Raw genomic sequence first — 25,683 nt, forward strand, 5'->3', positions numbered from 1 at the left:
GGAGACAGGAAGGATGGGAATAATACTCAGAAGATTTGTCTTCCTCTCTGTCCTATACCTGCTTGGGGGCTGCAAATCTTCCCTGATTGAACTGAAAGACAATGGCTATGAAGGTATTATCATTGCTATAAACCCTGAGGTGCCAGAAAATGAAACGCTAATTACAAAAATACAGGTAAGACTTCTGCTTAAATTAAGAACAAGAAAACATGTTAGTGATTATTATTCGAAAGACTTTTGAACACTCCAAGATCTTAAAAGCAGCATGATGCAGTGAAAATAATGCTGCAATGGGCCATGAGAATTAGAGGACCAAGAAAGGGTTCTGATTTCTGTCACTGAAAACCAAACAAATACGAGATATGCCTCTTCCTGAGCCTCAGTTTGTCATCTGTAACCTCGGCAGTTGGAATTGCTCTGCTTCTAAACAAATACTTATGGAATTAATGTTTCTGGATAGTCAGGGGGACACTATGGGATTTTTCAAGTGCTGGCTCTTGGGCATTGCATGTTATTCTCAGGTTATAGATAATAATAGATAACAAAAAGCAGGGCAGATGATAGAAAATTGCTATGCAGAAAAATAAATCAGCAAAGGGAAGGGAAAATGTTGGCATTGCTGGTGAAGGGAGAGAGTACGGTTACATTTCATGTTTGGTAGCAAGGGAAAGCTTCGCTTTGGAGATTAGTATCTGAGGCTGATAGCTGAGAGGCATGAAATAAAAGCCCACTGACAACAAGGGATAAGGAACAGAGGCATGAATGTAAGAGCTGGTTTGGTATAATCTGGGAAACAACCAGAATGAGGAGGTGGAAGGGTGGGCAGAGCAGATTGAGGGTGCAATGTCCAGGTCACTAGAATGACTCGGAGTGTCACAGGAATCCACGAACAGGGTGTGTTTGAGCAGAGAGGGGTGTGCTCTCTGCTGCACGTACAGCAGCCGTTGCCTATAACACGGACAAAACCCTGAGGATGGTGCTTCTACTTGTCACACAGCCTATGACCATAGAGCTGGATCAGGACAACGGGTAGGAGGCTGTTACAAATGAGAAGTGATAGTGAGTAAGGGTCAGTATATTATAGGAGAGAGAACTCATGATGTGATCTGAACATATTCTGATGATATCATGGACAATTTTTCAGATTATTTAAGTGTACATGTGCTAGGGGAGAATATGAAAAAGATACAAGTTAAGAATTTAAGGATTTTGGCCTGATCACTTGGAAAATATGAAATTATCATCAATTGAATTATCCTCAACTAGCAGGATTATTAAATCATAATTTTTATACTGGATTAATTCTTCATTATTTCTTGAGATGTCGACTGTCCATTTTTCCTTATTTCTTTTATTCTTGTGTCTTTCGGCTTGAGGGTGCTTGTTTTCAGAAATGTCAATGTCTTCATTTTCTTGACCCAGTTCAGACATTATAGGAATTTTAAGAAGAAATTTAATAGGAAGAAAATAGGCCTTGTTGGAAGGAAGGTCTGACTAAGTAAGTGACCATCAAATTCTGTGGATTCAACACGAGTGAAACCTGAACATGGACAGTAAGGAAAATAAGAACCACCAGAAGGCACTGCAGTTTTCCCAGGTGTTAGCAGAATCACTTGGCCAAAATTTATTTATTTGGCTGACCGTATAACCATTTCTATACTCAAGAGCTTAAGCTTTCATACTGAGGAACAAGTCATTTAAATTCTGTCTTGAGAATAATGATATTTTAGCACTACTTTTCAGTTTTGACCAATAAAATAGATCCCAAGGTACAGGAGTCATAGCCTCAGCTGGAAATAAATGTTTTCAGGAACATTTATTTATAACCAGTACTATTTATATCCAGCAATACTTATACATAGTACTTTTTATACCCAATACTATGGGTGTGTGTATAGGTGTTTGTACACATACATGCATAGGCACACACCTGTACTACACATATTGGTTAATACTTGGGATGCCACTAAGGATTTGGTAATTTGGAGAATGGTTGGATTTTTCATGACTACTTGTGTTTTATCTCTGAACAGTTAGCTGTTCTGTGTGAATATTGACAAGAGTTTGATACACAACATGTTTGATAAACTGAGATATTAGCTTTGCAAATGCATACTGGCCAAACAGCCCACATTTTTATTAAGACTGTCAAGGCTGGTTAAACTTAAATCATATATCCAGTGAGTACTTAACAAAATCTTTCAAACCTCTAGCTTGGGAGGTGAGATAGATTTGGGAGGTGAGGATATATATAGTTTATTGCTAAATTTGATGAAATTTATTCTGATTAACTGTTCTAAATTTTTATATGTCCCAGTAAATGCCTGCATATTATAAATCAATTTTCATATATTTATTTAATTTTTGCATTTTTGTGTTATCTCATTTGATTTTTTAAATTCCATTTTAAGGAACTGAAAATATAGTGCAATGGATAGGTCACCTGCCTTGCATAAAATCAACTTAAATTTGATCCCTGGTATCCCATCTCATCCCCAAGCACCACCAGTATTAATCTCTGAGGCAGAGTCAAGAGTGCCCCCTGAGCATTGATGCGTGTGACATGAAAACCCTAAATATAAAATAAAATAAAATTTCACTTTACATATTTTGAAATTCAAAAGTGAGGAACTGTAATTGTTCTATGCTTGGAAATGTATAAAAGCAAAGTTGTAAATAAAATCAACTAAATCCATAGAGAAAGAAGGGGAGAAAGAAAGAGAGAGCTAAAAAATAGAGAAAAGAAATTCTAGAAATTCATCCTGAAAAGTTCCTGGGAACCATTATTGGTCACCATATTTCACCTCCAGAGGTCACAGTAATGCTTTGATAGAGAATAGTGAAATTCTTCAATTGCCAAGTTGCACAGAGCTATAAAAACTACAAAGTAAACAGAAAGGGTCAGAATTGTATAATGTACTCCCCATGCAACTGCATGGTAGCAAGGCTTTCCTAGAGGGTGAGATTATAATAAACATAATCTCTCTTGTGACTCATCCCCATAGACTACTTACATTTACATTCCCTAACTCTGTTAGCCTTTAAAGTCTTCTGAGTTCCCAAAGTAAGAGTAATGATATCAACCAGTTTTATGATTGCATATATTTAGAGTACTTTATAATTTGTTACACATTTATGTGTTTTTTATTGTTTTGGTAAAATGGTTACAATAGAATTATCTCTTTTTTTTTTTTTTTTTTGCTTTTTGGGTCACACCCTGGCAATGCACAGGGTTTACTCCTGGCTCTGCACTCGAGAATTACCCTTGGAAGTGCTCAGGGAACCACAAGGGATGCTGGGATTCGAGCCTGGGTTGGCCGCGTGCAAGGCAAACACCCTACCCACTGTGCTATCACTCCAGCCCCTACAATAGAATTATCTTGAGAGGTTTTGATGAACAAAATTACTACATCTCCACCATCACTAAGTTGCCTAATACCGTCCACCTAAGTCACCCCTATACTTGCCCATCCCTCCCCCCACTATCCCACCCTCCTGATAACCTCAGTTTTGCATTTAGAGATAAAAAATTGAGGTAAATTATTCCATTCTTATATTATCCTTCAATGTAAATAATAAGGGTTAAATATAGCTCAGTGTAGAACACTTGCCTTGTGATACTTTGGGTTCAATCCCTAGAATTACAAAATGGTCTAATACATGGGAAAATTGAGTTTCAAGCATGACAGAAATTGGCAAGATCTATCACCCAAAAAGTGCTAATTCCAGTATGAGAACCAAGGAGATGATTCTAAATTCTATGTCTTTATCATATCATAAACTTTCTCTGAACATGAAACAGAAGCATTTGATGAAGGATTATGAAACATTGAGAGCTCTAGGAGGCAGGGGGAATGAGAGTTGGGCCATATCCAAGAGTACTCACTGGTTGCTGGAAGGAGCCAGGATATCATATGTGGTGGTGGGAATTGAACCAGGGTTGGCCATGTATAAGGAAAGCACCCAAATTCATATATTATCTTTCTATGATGAAAACTGTAAGTGTGCAAGATCAAGAAATAACTTTTGTGTAGCAAAATGTGGATGACAGAGTAGCATTTGTGAGCCTGAGATTCTACTTTTCTCACTGCTTTTAAACTGGGAAATGTCTGTCATGAATCCCTGCTCCTTTAATTTATGTCATTTGACCATGTTATATTTTCCCCTTAATAACAGGACATGGTGACTGAAGCTTCTGCTTACCTGTTTAAAGCCACAGAAAACAGAATATATTTTAAAAATGTGAATATATTAATTCCAGACACCTGGAAATCAAAACCTCAATATATGAGGCCAGGACGTGAAAGTTACAAACATGTAAGGTTCAATAAAACTTCTCTAGAAATTATATTTTCTGAAAAAATATATTTTTTCTGTTGCTCTTCAATTTTACTGAAAATGAATTATTTCAGAGTGTTTCAGACTACATATTAGCATTTTCATTTCTAATGTTTAAAAATCATTTTATACTCTCAGGCTACTGTCATAATTGCACCACCTGCATTGCCAGGCAGAGATGAACCCTACACCAGACACTTTTCACAGTGTGGAGAAAAAGGAGAATACATTCATTTGACACCTGATTTTCTACTTGGAAACAAGCAAAATGAATACGGACCATCAGGTAAGAGTCCTAGTCAATAAAATTGAGTAAAACTTCAGCTGTGTATAATTTTAAACTAGCACAGCAGTAGGGCTTTTGCCTTGCACATAGCCAATCCAGGTTCGATTCCTCCGCCCCTCTTGGAGAGCCCTATAAGCTACTGAGAGTATCTGGCCCTCACAGCAGAGCCTGGCAAGCTCCTCGTGGTGCATTTGATAGGCCAAAAACAGTAACAACAAGTCTCACAATGGAGACATAACTGGTGCCCACTTGAGCAAATCAATGTGTAATGGGAAGACAGTGACAGACATTGACAGTGAACTTCTGTTAAACAAACTGTGTATCCTTGGGCAAGTGTCCTAGCCTTTCTGTGCTTATTTCCTAAAAAATCATGAATAGAGTAATTTTGAATTTCAAAATAATTATGAATATCAGGCAACTCATGCAATTTTATTCAGCATAGTGTTTATGGAAATTTGAATATAGGGGAGAAAATTATAAATGTATTTCTCAAGGCATTCTTGGACTTGAATAATTCAGTATTACATAACTGGACAATAATTAATCATCTGCTGCCTCCATGAAAGGCAGCATGTGATAAGCTGTAAACAGCCAACATACATATTTCTGGACAGGATGAAATGTTCAGGTACTATTAGTGGCTGATATTTTTATTCAGCTTATTCGTTTGAATCAGATGAATTTTCCAAGCAAATGATCCTTTCTAACCCCCAAAAATGGCAATTTTATCTTCTTCAACTTAGATGTTAATGTCACTAGTTCAAAAGAAGTAAAGCATTTTATTTTTATTATGAAAATGCAACTTGTTGTGCAAGAAGGTGATAATCACATGTCACTACTGCTTAAAAAACTTTCATGAGTCCACATACCCCAATTGCACCTCTCCCTCTACCACTGCCCCTTCAGTGAGTTTTCTCTAAATCTCCTTGTCTTTGTTGAACAGTCAGCTCACCCTAGTCCTCAACTTTATTGGGAACTCTACCCCACCTGGTCTTAAAATCTCCTTCCTCACATCACAAGCTTTTTCTCCCCTCTGTACCTTAAACATCACCCTGTTTTTCCTCCTGTCACCTGTGTCCCTTTAAGCCTTTCTAGCTATACATTTTTCATACTTGGCATGTCAGGTAAAGTCAGTCACTTCAACTCTAAGTGTAAAATTCTCAAATTCCTCACTATTGTTATCTTTCTTTGATTCAATTTGTCAATCCTTAGTACTAAATTCCAGCCAGTTTTATTTGGCTCATTTAATATGCTTCCAAGATTTCTTCAAAAATTCACAAAACCGCAACAAAAAAATCACACAAAACACACATTTCAAGCTTCAAGGAAGCCTCAACACTTCTCAATGAAACTTTTACTTATTTCTTTTCTTTTTCTTTAACTTTATTTTTTTTTTCGATTTTTTGGTCACACCCAGAGATTCATAAAGTTTACTCCTGGCTCATGCACTCAGAAATTACTCCTGGTGGTGCTAGGGGGACCACATGGGATGCTGGAAATAGAACCCAGGTCGGCCGCGGGCAAGGCAAACACCCTACTCTCTATGCTATCGCTCCAGCCCCCAAAACTTTTACTTATTTCTTTTCAACTCTCTTTTTCAATCCACACTTCAGGTTTTGGATGCTCGCTAGTTATTCTTTTCATTCCCATTCATTAAAATATACCTTGACTGAAAAAAATTTCTACTTTCAAATTTATGGCCACTTTCAACTCACAACTTGTATGGGAGTTAGGAATTGAACTTCTGTGCCGACGTCAGACCTATTCCATAACTGACAGCGTTCTATATGCTCCAGCTCTGCCTGCAACTGCCATAATGTGACTGATTTGTGTGTGAAAAAAAGTCAGATTCTGCAAAATAGTGCCCAAAGTAATATTAATAAGAATGTCTTCAAAAGATGTATGTAATCTGTGCTAAAAATGATAAGATTACGTGTCACTGTCATCCCCTTGCTCATCAATTTCTTCAAGTGGGCACCAGTAATGTCTCTATTGTGAGATTTGCTGTTACTGTTTTTGGCATATTGAATATGCCATGGGTAGCTTTTCAGGCTCTGTAGTGCAGGCGAGATACTCTCAGTCGCTTGTAGGCTCTCCAAGAGGGGTGTAGGAATCGAATCCGGGTTAGGCGAGTGCAAGGTGGACAGCCTACCCGCTGTGCTATCGCTCCAGCCCAACGTTACATACCCCAAAGAAAATTGGACTGTCTAGACAGCATTTCACTGTGACTAGAGGCTGCCACCAAAGCAGATATTCGAATAACATACAGAGTAAAAAGCTTTTACAACTGAGAACGGGACAAATGGAAAGTGAGAAGATGATGTACACTGGAATGGAATTCTAAGAGAGCAGGCACTTTAAAATTAAAATTCTAAATATTTAAGGTGTACAACATGGTGAGTTGATATGCACAAATACTGAGATGATTAGTGCCCTCAGATAATTTCATAATTCATATCCTGCAGCACCCACCTTAATGTCTACACTTAGGTTCTATCTACACAGCCTGCAAATACAGGTGGGAATGGGAGCTGGGGTAGTCATAATCTGAGAACAAAGCAAATTTGAGAGGGGACTGCACTGGGAAGTCACGGGTAGGCAATTTTGAATTGTCTTAAAATTCATCAAATTCCTATTTTAGTAGCTGATATAGGGTCCCCCCTCCTCTTATATATTTCGGTTTACTACAATGGCTCCATTCAAGTATGAAACCTTAAACAAGTGATTTTGAAGTTTAACATGAAGAGTCACTTAGGAACATGTTAGTATGAGAATTCTTGTTCTGTGGTTGTTTTTTTTCTTTTTTTGCAATTCTTGTAAACTCCCAGGTAATAATGTTGGTACTCCTACTAGTCCACCAAACACTTTTTGAGTATCAAAAGCTAAAAAGTTTGACATGTGATTTTTGTATGATATTATTCACCTCCCTCCTCTTATTTTCAGAGCTCAGCAATTAGAGTAATACACTGCAACAAAACAGATATCATTTCCAACTTTTTCCATTGCTATTTATTTTTCTACTACTGATTAAAATTCCACCTTTTTTCTATGTCTAAGCTAATGAATTTACCTTTATTCTTCCATTTACCCTGTAATAAACCTTAGGAAAATATTTTTATTCTGACTTCCTCTATCTAAACTTCTCCCTGTCAGAAACTTTATATACTGACCTTTTAATTTCAAAGATGGTGTTGAATATATATAATTAATAACTTTTATATTATAAATGATTATATTTAAGAACAAGTAATTACTTCACTTAGACATTTATGAAATTATTATTATATAGAGTCTATGGCTATGTTTTTCCATATTTTTAATTATAAACCCTTAAGAAATATATATAGACAATTTTTAACATTTAATTGATACTGTCAGAAATTTTAATGTCACTAGTATATTGCATATCTGCCTATTTTGTTGGTTGGAGAGAGCTTTGTAGAACCAAAATAATTTTAAATATCTAAGATGTTTATCTCTCTAAGAACCAAGCCCAGTCTCTATGCCCTTAGTACATATGAAGCAAATATTTAATTGATTCAACATTTTAAATTAAATATATATTATTTTTTATTTAATTAATTTTAATTTACATATATTTAATTATATATTTTATATATATGCGAGTCTCATGCATGAAGGAACCAGCATAGGAACCCAAGTATGTGGGACCCAGGGCCAAGACCTCCTTGGCGGCTTGGATCAGGACTGGGCCTCTTCCACCAAGATACTCCATTTTCTAGTAGCTAGGCAGTCACACCCAGATACTGTCCCTAGAGCCACATAATCCAATCAACAGCCAACATCCAGAAACTATAAAAACCAAGCTCCCTGCAACCATGCAACATCTGATAGCCTAGTTCTCCCTCTTGGAGAACCTGGAAAGCTACCGAGAGTTTATTGCCCGCCCAGGAGAGTCTGGTAAGCTCCTGTGGCATATTCATATGCGAAATACAGTACCAATGATGGGTCTTATTCCCCTGACACTGAGGAGTCTCTAATGCAGCACCGTTGGGATGGATGAAAAAGATAGGCTGCTAAATCTCAGGACTAGGATGAATGGAGACAGTACTGGGCCCTCTTGAGCAAATCGTTGATCAACAGGATGACAGTATATACATACCTCTCAGAGAACCTGGAAAACTACCAATAGTACCCTGTCCACATGAGCAGAGTCTGGCAAGCTACCCATGGTGTATTCGATATGCCAAAAACAGTAATGATAGGTCTCATTACCCTGACCCTGAAAGAGTCTCCAATCGTTGGGAAAGACCAGTAAAGAGAGACTGCTAAAATCTCAGGGCTAAGAGGAATAGAGATGTACTGGTGCCTTCTCAGGTAAATTGACCAAAAATGGGATGACAGTGATACAGTAAAATAAAATATAATATACTTAATAATAAAACTTTACATATAATGTAATATGATATTTTAATTAAAAAACCTATTTAGGTTATTTAAAGCCATAACATCAAAATTTTCTTAAAAATTAAAAAATATTTGATCAACTACTTTTGCCACATGAATTCTGATATATACTTGAAATATTTTTTCACAGGTCGATTGCTTGTCCATGAATGGGCTCACCTCCGTTGGGGAGTGTTTGATGAATACAATGAGGATGAGCCTTTCTATGCTGCTTCAAACAAGAAAATTGAAGCAACAAGGTATGACCATTTACATTTTCTTAAATTACTTTAGTTGTTGCTTCTTTTTTAAAATTCCTTTTAAATATTAATTATTTTCATTTAACCATAGATCATATAGGCTGTACACCAAAACTGATTTTATTTTATTTTAGTAAATGTATTTTAAAAAAGCTGGTGGACCATTTAAATTACACATAAATTCAAGAACATTTGGTAGGCTGGATGACATATGTTTGTACCTCTCCACTATAGCTGGTAGATCTCATATCTCAATATGAAATTGTGCTCTGTGGAAAATGTTGTACTATATGCTAGAAGACCAAAATTGAATTACAAAAGAATGAATAAGAAGGACTAGCAAGTAATGGGGACTGTGGGCTGAGTAAAACATCAACAGCTTTAGAAGCCAAATGCAAATTTCTTTGTATTTATCAAGTTCATTTTTTAAGAACTTATCTACACATTGCAAATTTAAGGAGTGGGAGAGTACAGTGGTTCGATAGACCTAGGTTCAATCCCCAGCTTCATGTATTCCCCAAGCATCTCTAAATAAAGCCCTGGAGACTCCCAGCACCAGCCTGTTGACCCAGGTACCCCCAGCACCACAGGGCCCAAGCACACTGCAGCCTCAGGCCCAGGCCACTGAACTGTTGGCCTAGGGGCACAAGGGCTCCTGAGCAATGCCTGGGACACCCAGGCCCCAACAAGAACAGAAACATGCAAATATTACAAATTATTATGAAATAACCCCATTTAAGATGCTAGCTGTCCTTATGAAACTTTTTTTTTTTTTTTGCATTTTGGGTCATGCCTAGCGATATGCATGAGTTAGTTCTGACTGCACTCAGGAATTAGGCCTGGCAGTCCTTGGGAGACCATATGGGATGCCGGGGACTGAACTCAGGTCAGCTGCGTGCAAGGCAAACACCCTACCACTGTACAATCGCTCCAGCCCCCTTCATGAAACATTTTAGACAGTAAACATTTCATGTTTAGTACATTAGTACTGTCACATACCAGTAATTTTTTACAAAGCATCTGAAATAAAAAGAAATTAAAAATGAAAAATACTTGTCTAACATCACAGGTAATGAAACACAGTCCTCCTAGTTCTAAGAGCAAGAGAGGCAAATTAAAACAAATCCAACTACAGGAACCATCAATTTAATCAATTTCAAATGCACTGCTAGGGTTTGGGACTTTGGGTAAAAAAGGAAAAACAAATGAGAGGACTATAATGAAGACTTCACTGACCTGAATGCAGTTGTTTTAGGACACCTTAGAATAATTTTACATGTTTCTACCATGTTTTCTCAAAGTTTCTATTGTCTGCTAAAGAAAAAATTTTCCTTACTATGAAATATGTATAATATCATTATGCCTCAGTGAAGGCAATAGAAATACATATGATGCAAGGAGACTAACTCCCTAAATGAGTAAATAAAATCAAGTTATTTCTTCTTCTGCGGGGAGAAATAAAGAGGGCCTTACAAGTGCTACTCAGACCACTTAGGGGTACTCAGTTGCCACACCTGTGATTCTCAGCCCACTAACCTTGTGGTTCAATGCACTGCTTTCTACCTGAAGTGACTGAGGGACCTAGTGGCACCAAGAATAGAGCCCAGGAAGGACTAGCATGTGTCCTCACACTGTACTCTCTCCCTGCTAGAGGAATTGCTTCTTCAATTGCTTGTTTGAACTGGAATAACATTGGAAACATGGAATATATTTACAATAAAAATATTGTAACCACTGGCCAATTTCATGCATATATACCTTTATCAAAACGCCTCCCCATCGCAGTTCCCATTCTTTTGGGAATATCGTCTTTGAAATCTACAAAAAACTTGAAGCTATAGTCATTCCAAGAAGAAATGTTTTCATAAGTTAGTTTAGATACCCGCAACGTATTTCCCACCATAAATCTACTAGAAAGTTGTTGGAACTGGGAACCTGGAGACATTACTCTAAGGGCACATGCCAGGCCTTCCTGGTCAGAGGCAGCTTTCATGCCAGCAGCAAACTAAACGTGTGCATATACGGGGAAACCATTTAAAGGTTTCCTCTGGTGGACTCTGAGGGAGAGTCCACAGGGAACTGGTTCAATTGCCAGCACCAATGTTTCCCTTGAGAGTAACAGGGGTAATCCCTGAGCACAGTGCCAGGAGGACCCTTGAGCACTATTGAGTGTGGTCCTAATGTGCCCCCAAATAAATGAATTAAAAGTTTTGACTCAGTTTCCAGAAGAAAGTCTGTATAACTTCTCTTATACAGACACTGAAACTTTACTGTCAAACAGGATGAGTTGATATACAATCTGAATTAATCCTGGTGGAGGATCTTGGCACTCTGGTGGTGGTGGAAGGGTAATAACTTTGTATATCATAATCATGAAGTAAGCACTACACTGTTACTCAACAACAACAAAAAATGTTATAAAAACAAAACTTTAATATAAGAATCAATTTAAATATAAATACAAGAGTTTTTTTTTAAGTGCCAATGGCTGATTGGTTTGATTTAAAGGCTAATGTCAATATTTTTCAGGTGCTCCAAAGGTGTTACTGGGTTAAATAGAGTTTATATGCATCTAGGAGGCAGCCATGTACTTAAACCATGCAGATTTAATTCTACCACAAAACTATATGAAAAAGATTGTCAGTTCTTCCCTGATGAAAAGCAAACTGCAAAAACATCAATAATGTTTATGCAAGCTATAGATTCTGTAAGTATACCAACTGTCACTTCAAGTTGCATATTTATAATCAAATTGTATGTTATTGTATTTATAAAATATCCATGAGGGTAACCTGAAAGACTACATGGATTAATACAGAGTTTTACTAACACATAATAAGCATTCATCTAATATTTCCGACTTTTACTAAAAATTTGTCTTGATATTGTAAGTCTTTATATTTCATGAGACTACATATTTACAAAGGGTGTTTTGAAGGATTTTATAGTTGTAAACAATAAGATGACAATGTAAATAATAAAATTCATATTTGTTGTATTTTAATGTATTGTATATAATTTTTTCATTTGTTCAACTTTTAGGTTGTTGAATTCTGTAATAAAAAGAACCATAACAAGGAAGCTCCAAATCTACAAAATAAAAAGTGTAATTCGAGAAGTACATGGGAAGTGATCAGCACTTCTGAGGATATTAAAAACACGAAGCCTGTGTTGGCTCCACCCACTCTGCCTGTGTTCTCATTGCTGAGGGTTGGTGAAAGAATTGTGTGCTTAGTTCTTGATCAGTCTGGAAGCATGAACGTAAGTATGTCGGCCCACTTTTGATGGACATAGAGGCAGAGGTATCAAAGCCTAAAAACTCAGCACTATATCCTGTATCTGCTTTGTCCAAAGCTCCATGCTAGCAATCAATTTCTGTAATCATGACCTCAAGAGAATCAGTGAATTCTGAAATGAAGAAAAAGGTTGGTGGTAGAGTTGAAACGACAGAACCCACAAGAGTCTTTTGTTTCTAGAAAATGGAGTTGATTGAAACCCTTCTGTAATATTTTGTTAGCTCAGAACGACATATTGAAATATGGAAATGTTTCCTGATCTTGCCCCCTTTATGCTGGAAATACTTGATAGACATTAAAAAAGAGTGAATTTGTAGTTTCCTTCAAAGTCAAGAGATAAGATCATAGAATTTTTAATAGGGCTTTATTTTATTGGAATTAATTATCATATGACTTCTTTGCTCGCAAAGAAATAGACAAAAAGCAATACTTATGGAGACATAGCTCACTGAGATGAGCACATGTTTTGCATACAGGAGGTCAGGGTTTGATTCCTGGAACCACATGGAGTGACTAGCTAGAGCCAGGAGTAACCCCTGAACACATTGGCTGTGGTCTGCGAACAAAAAGACTATAAGCAAGATATGGCTAGATCTAGTCATTTCTTCCTTCTACCCACATTCAGTACAATGTACACATTGCGCTAGACTCTAGAAATAGAAACTCTTATTTCAGAAGAGTTCACAGTTAGAAAAAAAATTCTCTCCTTCTATCGTCACCTGATTATCTTCTATACATCTGTCAGAGTTTAGGGCAGGCATCCAATTAATCCAGGATATGAGTTTGTCTTCCAAACTGGAGTAAGAAAAGTTCTTTTTCTGATCTCCCAAAACTACCTATGCAAATACCCATTACAACACACTGTGTAAACTTGTACATTTATCTCCTAAAAGGAGACTGGGGGTTCCTTTAGGACTCAGAATCAAACTTGAAAAGTTATCTTATTCTATTTGTATCTCTTTTGTCTAGAACAGATCTTATGATATATAGGGACTGAAAAAGAATTGTTGAAGTGAATGTACCACAAATGAAGCATGCATAATGTCATAAGGCACCCAGAAAGAGAGCACATTTAAGACATAACATAATGTTCTAAAGATCAGGAATAGTATATTTAATAAAAGAGAGTTACTGGAAAAAGCAGAGAATGATACCGCTGAAGAAAACCTTCCATAACAACATAGAGCTCAAGAAAGAACTAGATACCAACAGAAAACAGTCTGGGTAATACTACTGAGGAAAGATGAGGTTTCTTATTGGGAGAAGATAAGCATAAGCACCCCTCCCTAGGTAGGGTGCAGGAAGAGCCTAGTTGAACAACAAAATTAAGTTGTATATGGTATAGAAGAAATTTCTTGTTGTGGTTTGGTTCTAGAGAGTTCAGAAAAACAAATGGGCATGTGTTGGGAAGAGGTACCAAATTTAATTGGTATTAATAGACTGGAGTGAAAAAAAAGCAACAAACAGATCTAGAACAAGGGCAATCACCTAGGGAAGAAAGATGTACATCTTAATGGGATACCCATGCTCACCCCAAATTTTTCAATTAATCCATTGTCTGAAACTGATGGAAGGAAGGTTAGAAGTAGAAAAGAAAATGGGACAGATAGCAACTGGGTCTCTCAGAATATCTGCTACTGGGATGTTTTATTTTAGGGGTTGCCTATTTCTCAATGGACAGAGAAATGTATTAATTTAGTGAGTAGATTTCCATTATCCTCTAGTTTCAAACTATGAAACTTGGTGATTGGTTTCATTTTGAAACAACTGAAACATAGTATTTCAATGATAATTAGACATTATGACTGCCCTCAATTTCTAATTATAGAATCAAGAATTAGTTCTAGTTAATATTTATTTTACAGTGTGTATTCCACAACACACATAACTATTTTAACTTTATCTAAAAATGCTATAACATCAATTACTCATGAGAGACAATTCTAAACAAAAAAATGGGTGTTTACTCATTTCATGTAATCTGTCACTGTTTTCCAGTTGAAAGCCATTTGATGATTTTTCTTGTTCTTTATAATTCAGAGTTATAATCGTCTGTCTCGAATGAACCAAGCAGCAAAACATTTCCTGATGCAGATTGTTGAAAAAAACTCCTGGGTCGGAATAATTGCTTTTGATGATATTGGTTATATTAAAAGCCATATGACCCAAATAACAAGTGAAAAAGATAGACAGAGACTCTCGGCAACGTTACCTCTGAAAACTAATGGAGGAACTTCCATTTGCTCAGGAATTCAAACGGCTTACCAGGTAAAAATCACAGTGGCAAATTAGTTTTTCTTTTTATATTTAATTAAAACATTTTAATGTTAACTGTTGTTTCACATACTTGAATCTTAATTTTAATGTAATTTCTAATTCATAATCCTAAAAAGGATAGGACTCAGCACAAAGGGGGAGCAGTCACTAGAAATTTTTGTTTTGGAAATTTTCCATTATTACTTTGATTAGTTTACAACATTATTTCCAACCTTTTTTACACCGTGGACTTTGCCTGTCCTTCATCCTGACCCATAGGACAGCATTCATAACCAAGGGAATAAATCAGTGGTTTTCAAGCCTTCTGTACCTGTGGATCAACATTGGTCCATAGATGGGTAATTGAAGAATGCTGGTTTACAATACTAGAGAATTTCATTGGATATAAAGTATACATAAGAACAATAAGTATGTATTGTGCACAAGGTTTTGTGAAGTAACCAAACAGGATGATGTGATAGGGCAAGAAGAGGCTCAGGACACTTCACTCAAGCTTACTTCACTTCACTGAATGTCACTGAAGGTAACATTCCAGCTAAGATTTGAAGGATGACAAATCAGTGGTTCAGGGAGAGAGCACATGCAATATTCTTTGGGAAAGAGTTGTAAAAAGACTAGTTTATTCCAAGAAATGATAGTTAGTAGTGGTCTGTGAACTTTTTCAAATATATGAAATGCATTTTGCAGATAAATGTTGTAAAATGGTTAGATATATATCAAAGCTTAAAGAATATAATGTTTTGGGGGCTGGAGCACAGTGGGTATGGTGTTTGCCTTGCATGCAGACAACCCGGGTTCAATTCCCAGCATCCCATAGCATCCCAAGCACTGCCAGGAGTAATTCCTGAGTGGAACGCCAGAAGTAACCCCTTCGAATTGCCAGGTGTGACCCAAAAAGCAAAATAATAATAATAATAATATTTATCTTTAAGAACAACAGAAAGATGCTCAAGGGCTTTAATTATCAGACACATATATTTATGCTTTAAGAATACAACTCCCCAAATGAAATGAATTTGTGTGATGTGTGATAACAGGTTAGTGATCTCGGAACAGGTTTGGAGGTCATTCTTGAATGAAATTTCATGCAGTATGAAATACCTGGAAAATTTTTTCAGTTAAGAGTAACTTTATGGGGGCTGGAGTGATAGTACAGCGGGTGGACATTTGCCTTGCACGAGGCCGACCCGGGTTCGATTCCCAGCATCCCATATGGTCCCCTGAGCACTGCCAGAGGTAATTCCTGAGTGCAGATCTAGGAGTAAGCCCTGTGTATTGCCAAGTGTGACCCAAAAAGCAAAAAAAAAAAAGAAAAGTAACTTTATGACTGTTTCTCTTGAACTAAGAAATAAATTAGTTACCTTTGCTATTCATCTCTTTATTTAAGTTTCTTACTGAGTGCTCAATATGATTTTAAATTTTAATTCAGTTCTTTACATTAATGAAGAAACCATACTGCCTACACACAGTCAAAATAAACTAACTCACTGGATGTGATCTGAAAAAAAATCAGTAAAAAATAATAAAAGAAGGGACTGGAAGATAGTAGAGTGGCAGGGTATCTTGACATGCTTCAATCCCTGGTACTCATATGGTCCCCCGAGTACTGACAGATGTGATCCCTGAGTGTAAAGTCAGGAGTAAACTCTGAGCATCATTGAATGTGTCCCAAACACACACACACACACACACACATTAAAAATAAGAAAGAAAAAGAAGTAAAAAAAGATAAAGATATCTACTTTGTCTTTGTATCTTAATTTGAGCTCATGTGCAGAAACTGATGGGGCAAGAGAGGATATGATATAAATGCTACAAATGTATAAAAGTAAGTTCTGTTTTTCAGTTTCAATTTAATAAATATTAGCTATGATCTCACACATTTTAAATTTTATGTAATATTCATTATTTACCTAAAACTTTGAATGGACTTGGTCAATTTGTTTCCTAAGAACTTTATTAGGAACTGTGATATTCTAAATCCTCTTACATTGTAAATCTGCAAATACTCCACTTTAAAGCCATGAAAACCACTTATATTTGTAATGTTTTTTTCTCTTACCTTTTACTAAATTGTTCACATTGCTAAAGCAAAACACTAATTATAGTTGTCAGAAAAGATTAAATAAGATTACTACTCTGAGATATATTTTGTTTTTACTTTCTTACAGATATCTAGATATATTTTTCTTTTAGGATGTTTTTACTTTTCTCGGTGCATTTTCCCCTGAATTTCCCCAAATCTATTTGATCTAGAAACAGTAAGTAATTATCTTCTGGTTATGTTTACAGGAAATTAAATCAGTATTTCCCCTAGTAAATGGACCTGAAATAGTACTGCTGACTGATGGGCAGGATAGCAGTGCAAAAGACTGTGTTGACAAAGTGGTAGAAAATGGGACCATCATTCATTCAATTGCTTTGGGACCAGACGCTGACAAAGCTATCACTAACATGAGCATTCTAACAGGTAATAGATGAGCTATATATTTTAGACCCTGAATAGTAGTATGTAAGTGTAGAAGCAGAAAACTCAACACTTCTTTCTCTCTCTCTCTCTCTCTCTCTCTCTCTCTCTCTCTCTCTCTCTCTCTCTCTCTCTCTCCCTCTTTAGTAAATCACCGTGAGGTACAGTTACAGGCTTACAAAATTTTGTGCTTGCTTTTCAGTCATACAATGATCGGGTACCCATCCCTCCACCAGTGTCCATCTTCCAACACCAATGGTTCCAGCATCCCACCCACCCATCCCACCTTGTCCCCTCCACCCCACCCCACCTTTCTGTAGGTACTGCCAGAGCTGAGGATCAGAGATAAAGCAAAACCATTTTCTGTTCCCAAGGTTCCCAACAGTTGACTGGAGAGACAAATAAAACTACTTATCAAATAACAGCATAATCAGCTAACCTTCTCATGCTGCATAAGGTTATGTAGGAATTAAGCACAATGTAGTCTGAGGAAGACCATTCTATCATGCTGTACAGTCAGGAAAGAAGACATCAAAGATGAGGTGACTTCTGAGTTGAGTCATAAACAAGGTGTTGCCTTTTTTTGGACAAAAACACCATAAAAGAAGATAAATCAGGGCATAAGAAAAATATGGTGAGATGAGAATGAAGCATTATGAGAAATCATCAGATCAAGGCTTGTGCTGCAGGGTAGGGTAGAGGAATGGAATTAGTAGTACTGGGTGAACAGATCTAAGTAACAGTTCTAGTTTAATTTTATGAAAATTGTTATTTATTAATTTCATTTCATATTAAGCATCACCCAGTGATGCTTAGGGGTTACTCCTGGCTCTGCACTCAGAAATTACTCCCGGCAGTGCTCAGGAAACCATTGGGATGCTGGGAATCGAACCTGGGTCAGCCGCACACAAGGCAAACACCCTCTTTGCTGTATTATCTCGCTCTAGCCCCGAATATTGTTATTTTAGCTTTGTGATGAAATGACATGTTTTCAGTTCATCAAACATAGTAGAAAATACTGATAATGAATGTCAATGCATGAGATTGATTTCTAATTCTATCAAATATATACGTGATATTTTTTAATACTTAGTTGTACATACTCCCATCATTTCAAGGTGATTTGATGGTCACTTATTCATTTTCCCCCAAGCATCCTGCCTTATCTCACTCCTTAGCAATTAGTAGGATTTGGGTGGCTTAGGGGAAATTGAGAGACACACCCAGTAATGCTCAAGGTTCCTCCTGGTTCTGCACTCAGTGATCACTCCTGGCTGTGCTCAGGGACAATATGGGATGTTAGGGACTGAACCCTAATGGGATATCAGAGATTGAGCCCTTGTGCAAGGCTAGCTACTTATCCACTCTACTATCACTCACTGGCTCCAATAATTAATAAGCTTTTTTTTTAAGTCTCATTCTTACCATTTCTTCTCTCCTCATTACCAGCACACCTTACTTAATTTAGCATCTCCTTAATCTTTCTAGTTTTCTCATATTGATCTGCACTGGCTTAAAAACCTGAGAGCCAACATTTTCAGACCTGTATCTTAAATAATTTTCACAATGCGCTGTGTGAAATCTCTGAGCTTTAATGCATTGAATTACAGCAAAATCTCTTGTATTTTATGATTATTTGGTGTATTTCAAACAGCTACAATTTTTGTAAGTGAAGAACATAAAGTAAGTTATACTTGCTAGCTAAAAAAAATGTTGAGCCAGTGCCTCAGATCAATCTTTTCTCTTACTCATTGGGGTCTAATGACACATTGATACAAACCTGTAGTGTGTGTGCTCTGCTATGTTATTAATCACTAAGATGTCAGTTATAATTACACATATTCTATAAATCTCTCTAATTTGTATTTTATTATAGGAGGAAAGCATATTTTTGCTTCTGATGCTTATGAGAACAATGGCCTTGTTGAAGCTTTCGCAGACCTTACATCAGAAAACACTCCTCTCTCTGAAAAGTCTCTTCAGGTCAGAGTTGTTATTCCTTTGTTTGGACATAGTCTTAATCAAGAAAAATAAGTTTTTTAGTTTTTAGTTATGTATTTTTGATAAAGTAAATTTTTACTTTAAATTTTCAGCCTTAAATTATGTATATATTCTGTTCATATGTCCCCCAAAAGTTTAGAAGTGATGAAATAGCAGGTCTATAGTTTCTCTCTCCTTTCAAACAGGGTTTGGTAAAGGAATAATAAATAGCATGTTAAATTTTCCAACAAAAAATGGATTTTGTCCAAATGTATGACCCTGTTTTCTATCAATGTGTAAAAAAATGCCATACTTCTAAAATTTCCCCGTGCTTCACTACTATGAAATGTATTCAATTAAATGAATGAATAAGAGAACAGGGTTTAAAAATGGAAGAAACAAAAAAATCATTATATATATTACTATATATAGATATAAAGAGATACATGCCTATATTTTTACCTTAGTTTTAGTGACAATTTTCACTGGCTTTTCACTTCATTCTCCTCTCCTCTTTACTCAACTTTTGCACCTAACTTTTCGTGATATTTAATAACAGGATTTTCTCTCGCTCAGATTAAAACACTGCACAAACACAGATCCTTTTTTTTAATTCATGTCTCAAATTAAATATACATAGTCTGTTTCCTTCAAGATATTTTTATAAATTTCCCTATTCATATCTATCTAGACCATCTTTATCATGTCACTTATGCCAAGAATCCTGACTACCTACAAGTCATGATCTACATTAAAACAGATATGATCACCTAAACAGAATTATTTTCCTGTACTTTCCAACCAAGAAGAGCACAGAAGCCACAGGATGCAGAAATAAGATTAATAACCAATAAGATTGTTTTGAAGGCCTGATATATCCTACAAAACATTAAAATTGGTTCAGAGATCTAGCTTTGAAATTGGTGGAGAAGAAACTGAAAGAGAACAAAGTTCATTTCTGAGTGCTTCAATATGATTGAACTAAGAAAATGATGATACCACTCACTGAATAAAAATAACATAGAGCTTAAAATTTTATGAAGTTTCTTTTATGCACATTAATAATTGGTAGCTGATAGCTGTAACTGGTAGTTGATATCTGGTAGTAAAAACATTCTCATTATATTTTAAATATTTTGGAATTCCGATTACAATGCCTTTCTAGCTTATTTTCTAATGATAGGTTGTTTTTTATTCAATATTGAGAATACATTTTTGGCATTTTTATTTTCAATATTTATTTATAGTATTTTTGCATTTTCACCAGAGTTCAGTTGTGAATGATATTCCTTGGTATCAATAAATAAACAAGTAAAAATTGACAATAGAGAAGTGATTTAGGGGTGGGGAGAGCCACACCCAGCAGTGCTCAGGGATTTCTCCTGACTCTGTGATCAGGGATCATCACTCCTGGCAGGCTGTGGGGTCAATAAGGGGTTCTGGGGATCAAATCTGGGTGAGCTGTGTGCAAGGTAAGTGCCCAACTGACTATACTAACACTTCAGCTCCCAGAGGAATGATTTTAAGGATTATTTTGTGTTCTGTTTCACTTTTTAACTTTGAGTAGATGGTAGAATAATAAAATTAAGTATTTGAAAGAAATTTTAAAATGTGAGAGCAGAATTAGTAAATCAGCTAGAAATAATATGTTTGTCTGTAGGATATTCTTAATGTTTTAAGAATGAATTTATTGAACCATATGAAAAGGCCAGGTAGAAAGACAGTTTTTGCTCTCCATCTGAAGTGCCAATAGACATTTAAATAAATCATAGGGATAAAGTTTTAGAAATAAAAATATAGATTCATGTAAATGTTGGATAGCTCTTGAAGAATATTGTAGCTATGTAGAAGTATATTACAATAATCTGAGTTTGTGAGAACTCAAAAGAAAAGCAACCTACTTTTCATTCTGTTATTTTTGTATAGTATTACCATACAGTAACACCCTTCTAATTCTCTCAGAGTTTTGTGGTGAGCAAAATAAAACAAGTCTTTTATACTTACATTTAATGGGATAATAATGCTATACCCCCAGGACTAAGATTTTTTTTGTCAGCAATGATGCTCTTAGAACGCATCCTTCATATTACCAGAGGTGAAAGTATTTGTGGTTTTGGACTGAATTGCAGAGAAGTGGGACTTCCCATCATTAAAATAACATATAAGTGGGATACTGGTGGTGGGGAATGTGCACTGGTGGAGGGATGGGTGTTTGATCATTGTGTGATGGTAACCCAAACATGAAAGCTTGTAACTATCTCACGGTTATTCAATAAAATCTTTTAAATTATTTAATTAATAAGAATTAAATAATAGAGAATATTGCATAATAATTATGAATTGGAATGAATAAAAAGTCACAGTTGCTAAAAAAAAATTCCAGACTTAATGGATATGTTTACTGCCCAGAGTTACTCACTCTACCATGTGAGAAAATTTATTCCAATATTTCAAATCAATAAAATATTCATATGTGCTTGTCTCACTATTTGGTAGTGTTGCTGGTCCTCTTGAGCAGCCTCCCCCTTTCCTGATTTGATTTCTATTTAAATACTCTGCCACAACAAGAAGTATTAAGTGATCACAAAAAAAAGCAAACCAATGATAGCATACACAGGCACACACAGACATACACACATGCCAGCTAATTCATACTTGAAGTGGTTATTTGTCATGACAACTGAGAAAAGAAAAAGCATGGTGAAACCCTTAATTGGAGAGACTTTGGCCCTGCTCAGGTGCATTTTATTATACTTTGTCCACTCCTCAGATTCCTTATTTCTGCACTTGCAGACTAACAACTGTCATAAGAGTCAGCCGTGAGAGGAATCAAAAGCCTAAGGTTGTATGTCATATATAAGTTTGTCGTGAAGCCAAAAATTAAGAACGATGTTTCTAAAAAATGAAAATAAATGAAAGTAATTTGTTCTCTAGTTGCTAACTCAAAATTTTGTTTAAACAGCTTGAAAGTAGGGGGAAAAAGCTCAACAAAAGTGAATGGATAAATGACACTATAATTATTGATAGCTCCGTGGGAAAAGACACAATTTTTTTTGTCACATGGGCCAGAGAATTCCCCCTAATTTTCATTCGGGATCCTGAAGGAACAAAGATGGAAAGTTTCACAAATGATACAACTTCAAAGATGGCCTATCTCAGTATTCCAGGAATTGCAAAGGTAATCAAACAGTATTTACAATTTCTTAAAAATTTGTTTCAAAGCTGAAAAATATTGTATTTAAATACAAGTGTCAATACCTATAGCATATTTAAAAAATTGAGATGAAATATAAAGTATCTGCTATACACACATGGTCCTGAAAATTGTTGTGTCAGGAAAGGAAGAAAGTACTAATGCATTAGAAGTAAGAAAAAATAATATTTTAAGACAACTCAGAATAACAGATTATAGTGAGAGAATGCACAACATAGTTATTTAATGTGTATTTTTTTGAAAAATGGGAATCATTGGACCAATTTGGTGAGATTCACAACTGTTCCTGGCTCTGGGGTCAGAATTCCCTGTTGTGTCAGGAATTACATTCAGGTTAGCTAAATGCCAGAAATTACCCTAATCCCTGTCCTATCTCTCTGGTCCCTAGAATTATTTCATAGTCACTATCCACAGTTATCATAGCATAAATTGTGGAGTTTGAGGCCAAGGACATGGAAAATTTTCAAAAATTTATTCTTCGTAAAGTTCCATAAAGTTGAATATGCATAACAACAGATAACTTGTACAAATAGTTTCATCTCTTATCCTATTTTACCCACCAACCTTTGAAATTCTCAAACCCCTATTTATTATGCAACACACATTTAAGGTATATTTTGCAGTTAGAAAATAGGAATACATAAAAGAGCTGATCTTGGATACTTATCATATATCTGTTGAAATGTAGGCTGGAATATGGACTTACAGTCTTCAAGCCCAAACAAATGATGAAACACTGACTATTGCAGTAAATTCTCGAGCAGCAAATCCTTCTGTGCCTCCAATCACAGTGAATGCAAAAATCAATAATGACAAAACCACATTCCCCAACCCTGTGGTTGTGTATGCAGAAGTTCTACAAGGGTTTGCACCCATTCTTGGAGCCTCAGTGACAGCCATCATTGAATCAAGCGATGGAACCACAACTTTGAAACTTCTAGATAATGGTTCAGGTAATATACACGTTTTTGTGAATGAACCTATGTGTGTGTGTGTTTGTTTGTATCTCAGACAAAGCCCAATCAAGGGGTTGTAATATAAACAAATGCTTAACTTCAAGATGCATAATTTTCTTTACAAAAGCAGTTCAACCATTCTTTCCTATAACAAGGTGCTGATTCTATAAAGAATGATGGGGTCTACTCCAGTTATTTTATAAATTATAAAAAAAATGGCCGATATAATTTAAAAGTACGGGTTCATGGAGGAGCAACTGCAAAGAAAAGCTTAAGACATCCCCCAAATACAGCAGCATTTGTACCAGGCTGGGTGGTTAATGGTGAGTACTTCATAACATCTTTAATCTTGTGCTGGCTTAAATAATTATGAGTTTATTTTATAAAAGTTTCATACATTTTGAGAGCTTTTAGAAAACTATTCATAAAGGAATACAAAATAAATTACTTAGGGCCTGCTATTGGGGCAGGCTTTAGTGGTGTTTGTAAAAATTCAAATTAATGGTGGTGGGAAGGTGTAATGATGGTGGGCCTGGTGTTGGAATATTGAGTGTTATCAGTTATCGTGAATAACTTTATAAAAATAAAATAAAAGTTAAGGAACTCCAAGTATTATTTCTTAGCACTTGCAATAGGGAGGAAGAGAAGAGCCTGGCACATGTGGTTCCAAGGAAAAAATTTTTCAAATATAAAAATAAGAGAGAGCACACATGGGAAAAAATTTAAAGGCATACACTGAATAGGGATTCATGCAAGGTTCATTCTAAAGCAATTAATTCATTGTTGCACTTCATCTTAAATATAGATCCTTGACAGGATACTAAAGAAAGATTTGTCTACCCATGGACATTTATGACTTTGTCAAAAAACTCAATACAATTTTACTTGTATATAGTTGTGATGAAAGTAAAGTGGTAATAATAAGGAATTCAGTCCATTGAGTTTTGAAAAATCCTTGTCCATTTTGTCTATTAAATACCAGGAATTTTTTATTCCAGGAGAAATTCAAGCAAATCCACCAAGACCTGAGACTGATAAGGATATCCAAACAAATGTGGAGAATTTCAGCAGAATGGCAGCTGGAGGTGCATTTGAACTTGAAAATGTTCCAAATCCTTTCAATCCCTCCTCTTCTGACTATTTCCCACCAAGTCAAATCACAGATCTTGAGGCCACACGTGAAGGGAATCTGATCACTTTAACATGGACAGCACCAGGAGATGATTTTGATGTTGGAAAAGGTAAGGATTAAGTTTTATGTGGCGTGAAAGATTCTCATTTCAAAAGCAAGAATAAAAGTGGGTGAAATTAAAAAACTGCTTCTAATTGGTAGCTTTTTAAAGTACTGTATAACTCATGTTTTTAATCAATAAAATAGAGCCACTTTAGCTGTTGCCAATTTTCATACAGAGAAGTAGTACCTGGCAAAGATTATAAATCAAAATTCATCTTTTATAAAAAAACTAGTCTTTCGAGGATAAACATTGCTTAAATGATCATTTTTCAGGCTAGGGAGCAAGAGGGAATTTCGTATAATATACTCTGTTTCTAACTTTTTTTGTAATTGTCTTTAGTTCGACAGTATATCATAAGAAAAAGTGGAAATATCCTTGATCTAAAAGACAATTTTGATGGTGCCGAGCAAGTAAGCACTAAGAATCTGAGACCGAAGGAGGTGAACTCCAAGGAAACATTTACATTTGAACAAGAAAATGTAAGAGAAGATGCAACCCACATATTCCTTGCCATTCAAAGTGAAGATGATAGTGGTAAAAAATCTGAAATATCCAACACTGTACAAGTAGCGATGTTTATTCCTCAAGCAGATGATGATAATTTTCAAGAGGAAAATTATCCTAGTTCTGGAACTAGTATTTCTACTGTGGTGTTGGTGGTGGTTGGAACTTTGGCAGCTGTTAGTATTATTGTCAGTACCACTATTTGTATCGTTAACAGGAGAAGTTCAAATAGACCTAGGACAGGGTTTTAAAAAACAGTAACAACAATAAAAAAGTGAAGGACATTTATAAATTTTTTAAATCACTCTTATAAACTTAAACTATAAAATAATTTTACGAGTACTAAAGGAATACTTTTATTAAATTCAAACATACAAGGGTATTTGAGAAATTATAAATTAATATTAAAGTTTGAAAATTTTATCTACTCACCATAAAATTTGACAAATATGATGACAGAAGT

General features: G+C 35.7%; 1 protein-coding gene across 1 annotated transcript; it reads left to right on the plus strand.

Annotated features, from left to right (window-relative positions):
* Positions 1 to 13: 13 nt before the first annotated feature.
* LOC101549798 (calcium-activated chloride channel regulator 4A-like) lies at positions 14 to 25,471 on the plus strand. Its single transcript, XM_004603624.2, has 14 exons — positions 14 to 175; positions 4,177 to 4,317; positions 4,477 to 4,624; positions 9,183 to 9,291; positions 11,821 to 11,998; positions 12,334 to 12,552; positions 14,628 to 14,855; positions 17,157 to 17,334; positions 19,208 to 19,314; positions 22,274 to 22,489; positions 23,214 to 23,478; positions 23,637 to 23,804; positions 24,480 to 24,722; positions 25,056 to 25,471. The coding sequence occupies exons 1-14, from the start codon at positions 14 to 16 to the stop codon at positions 25,469 to 25,471; spliced, it is 2,778 nt and encodes a 925-aa protein (XP_004603681.2).
* The last annotated feature ends 212 nt before the right edge of the window (positions 25,472 to 25,683 follow it).

The sequence above is a fragment of the Sorex araneus genome, chromosome 5 (assembly GCF_027595985.1).
Source record: "Sorex araneus isolate mSorAra2 chromosome 5, mSorAra2.pri, whole genome shotgun sequence".
Classification (NCBI taxonomy): Eukaryota; Metazoa; Chordata; class Mammalia; order Eulipotyphla; family Soricidae; genus Sorex; species Sorex araneus.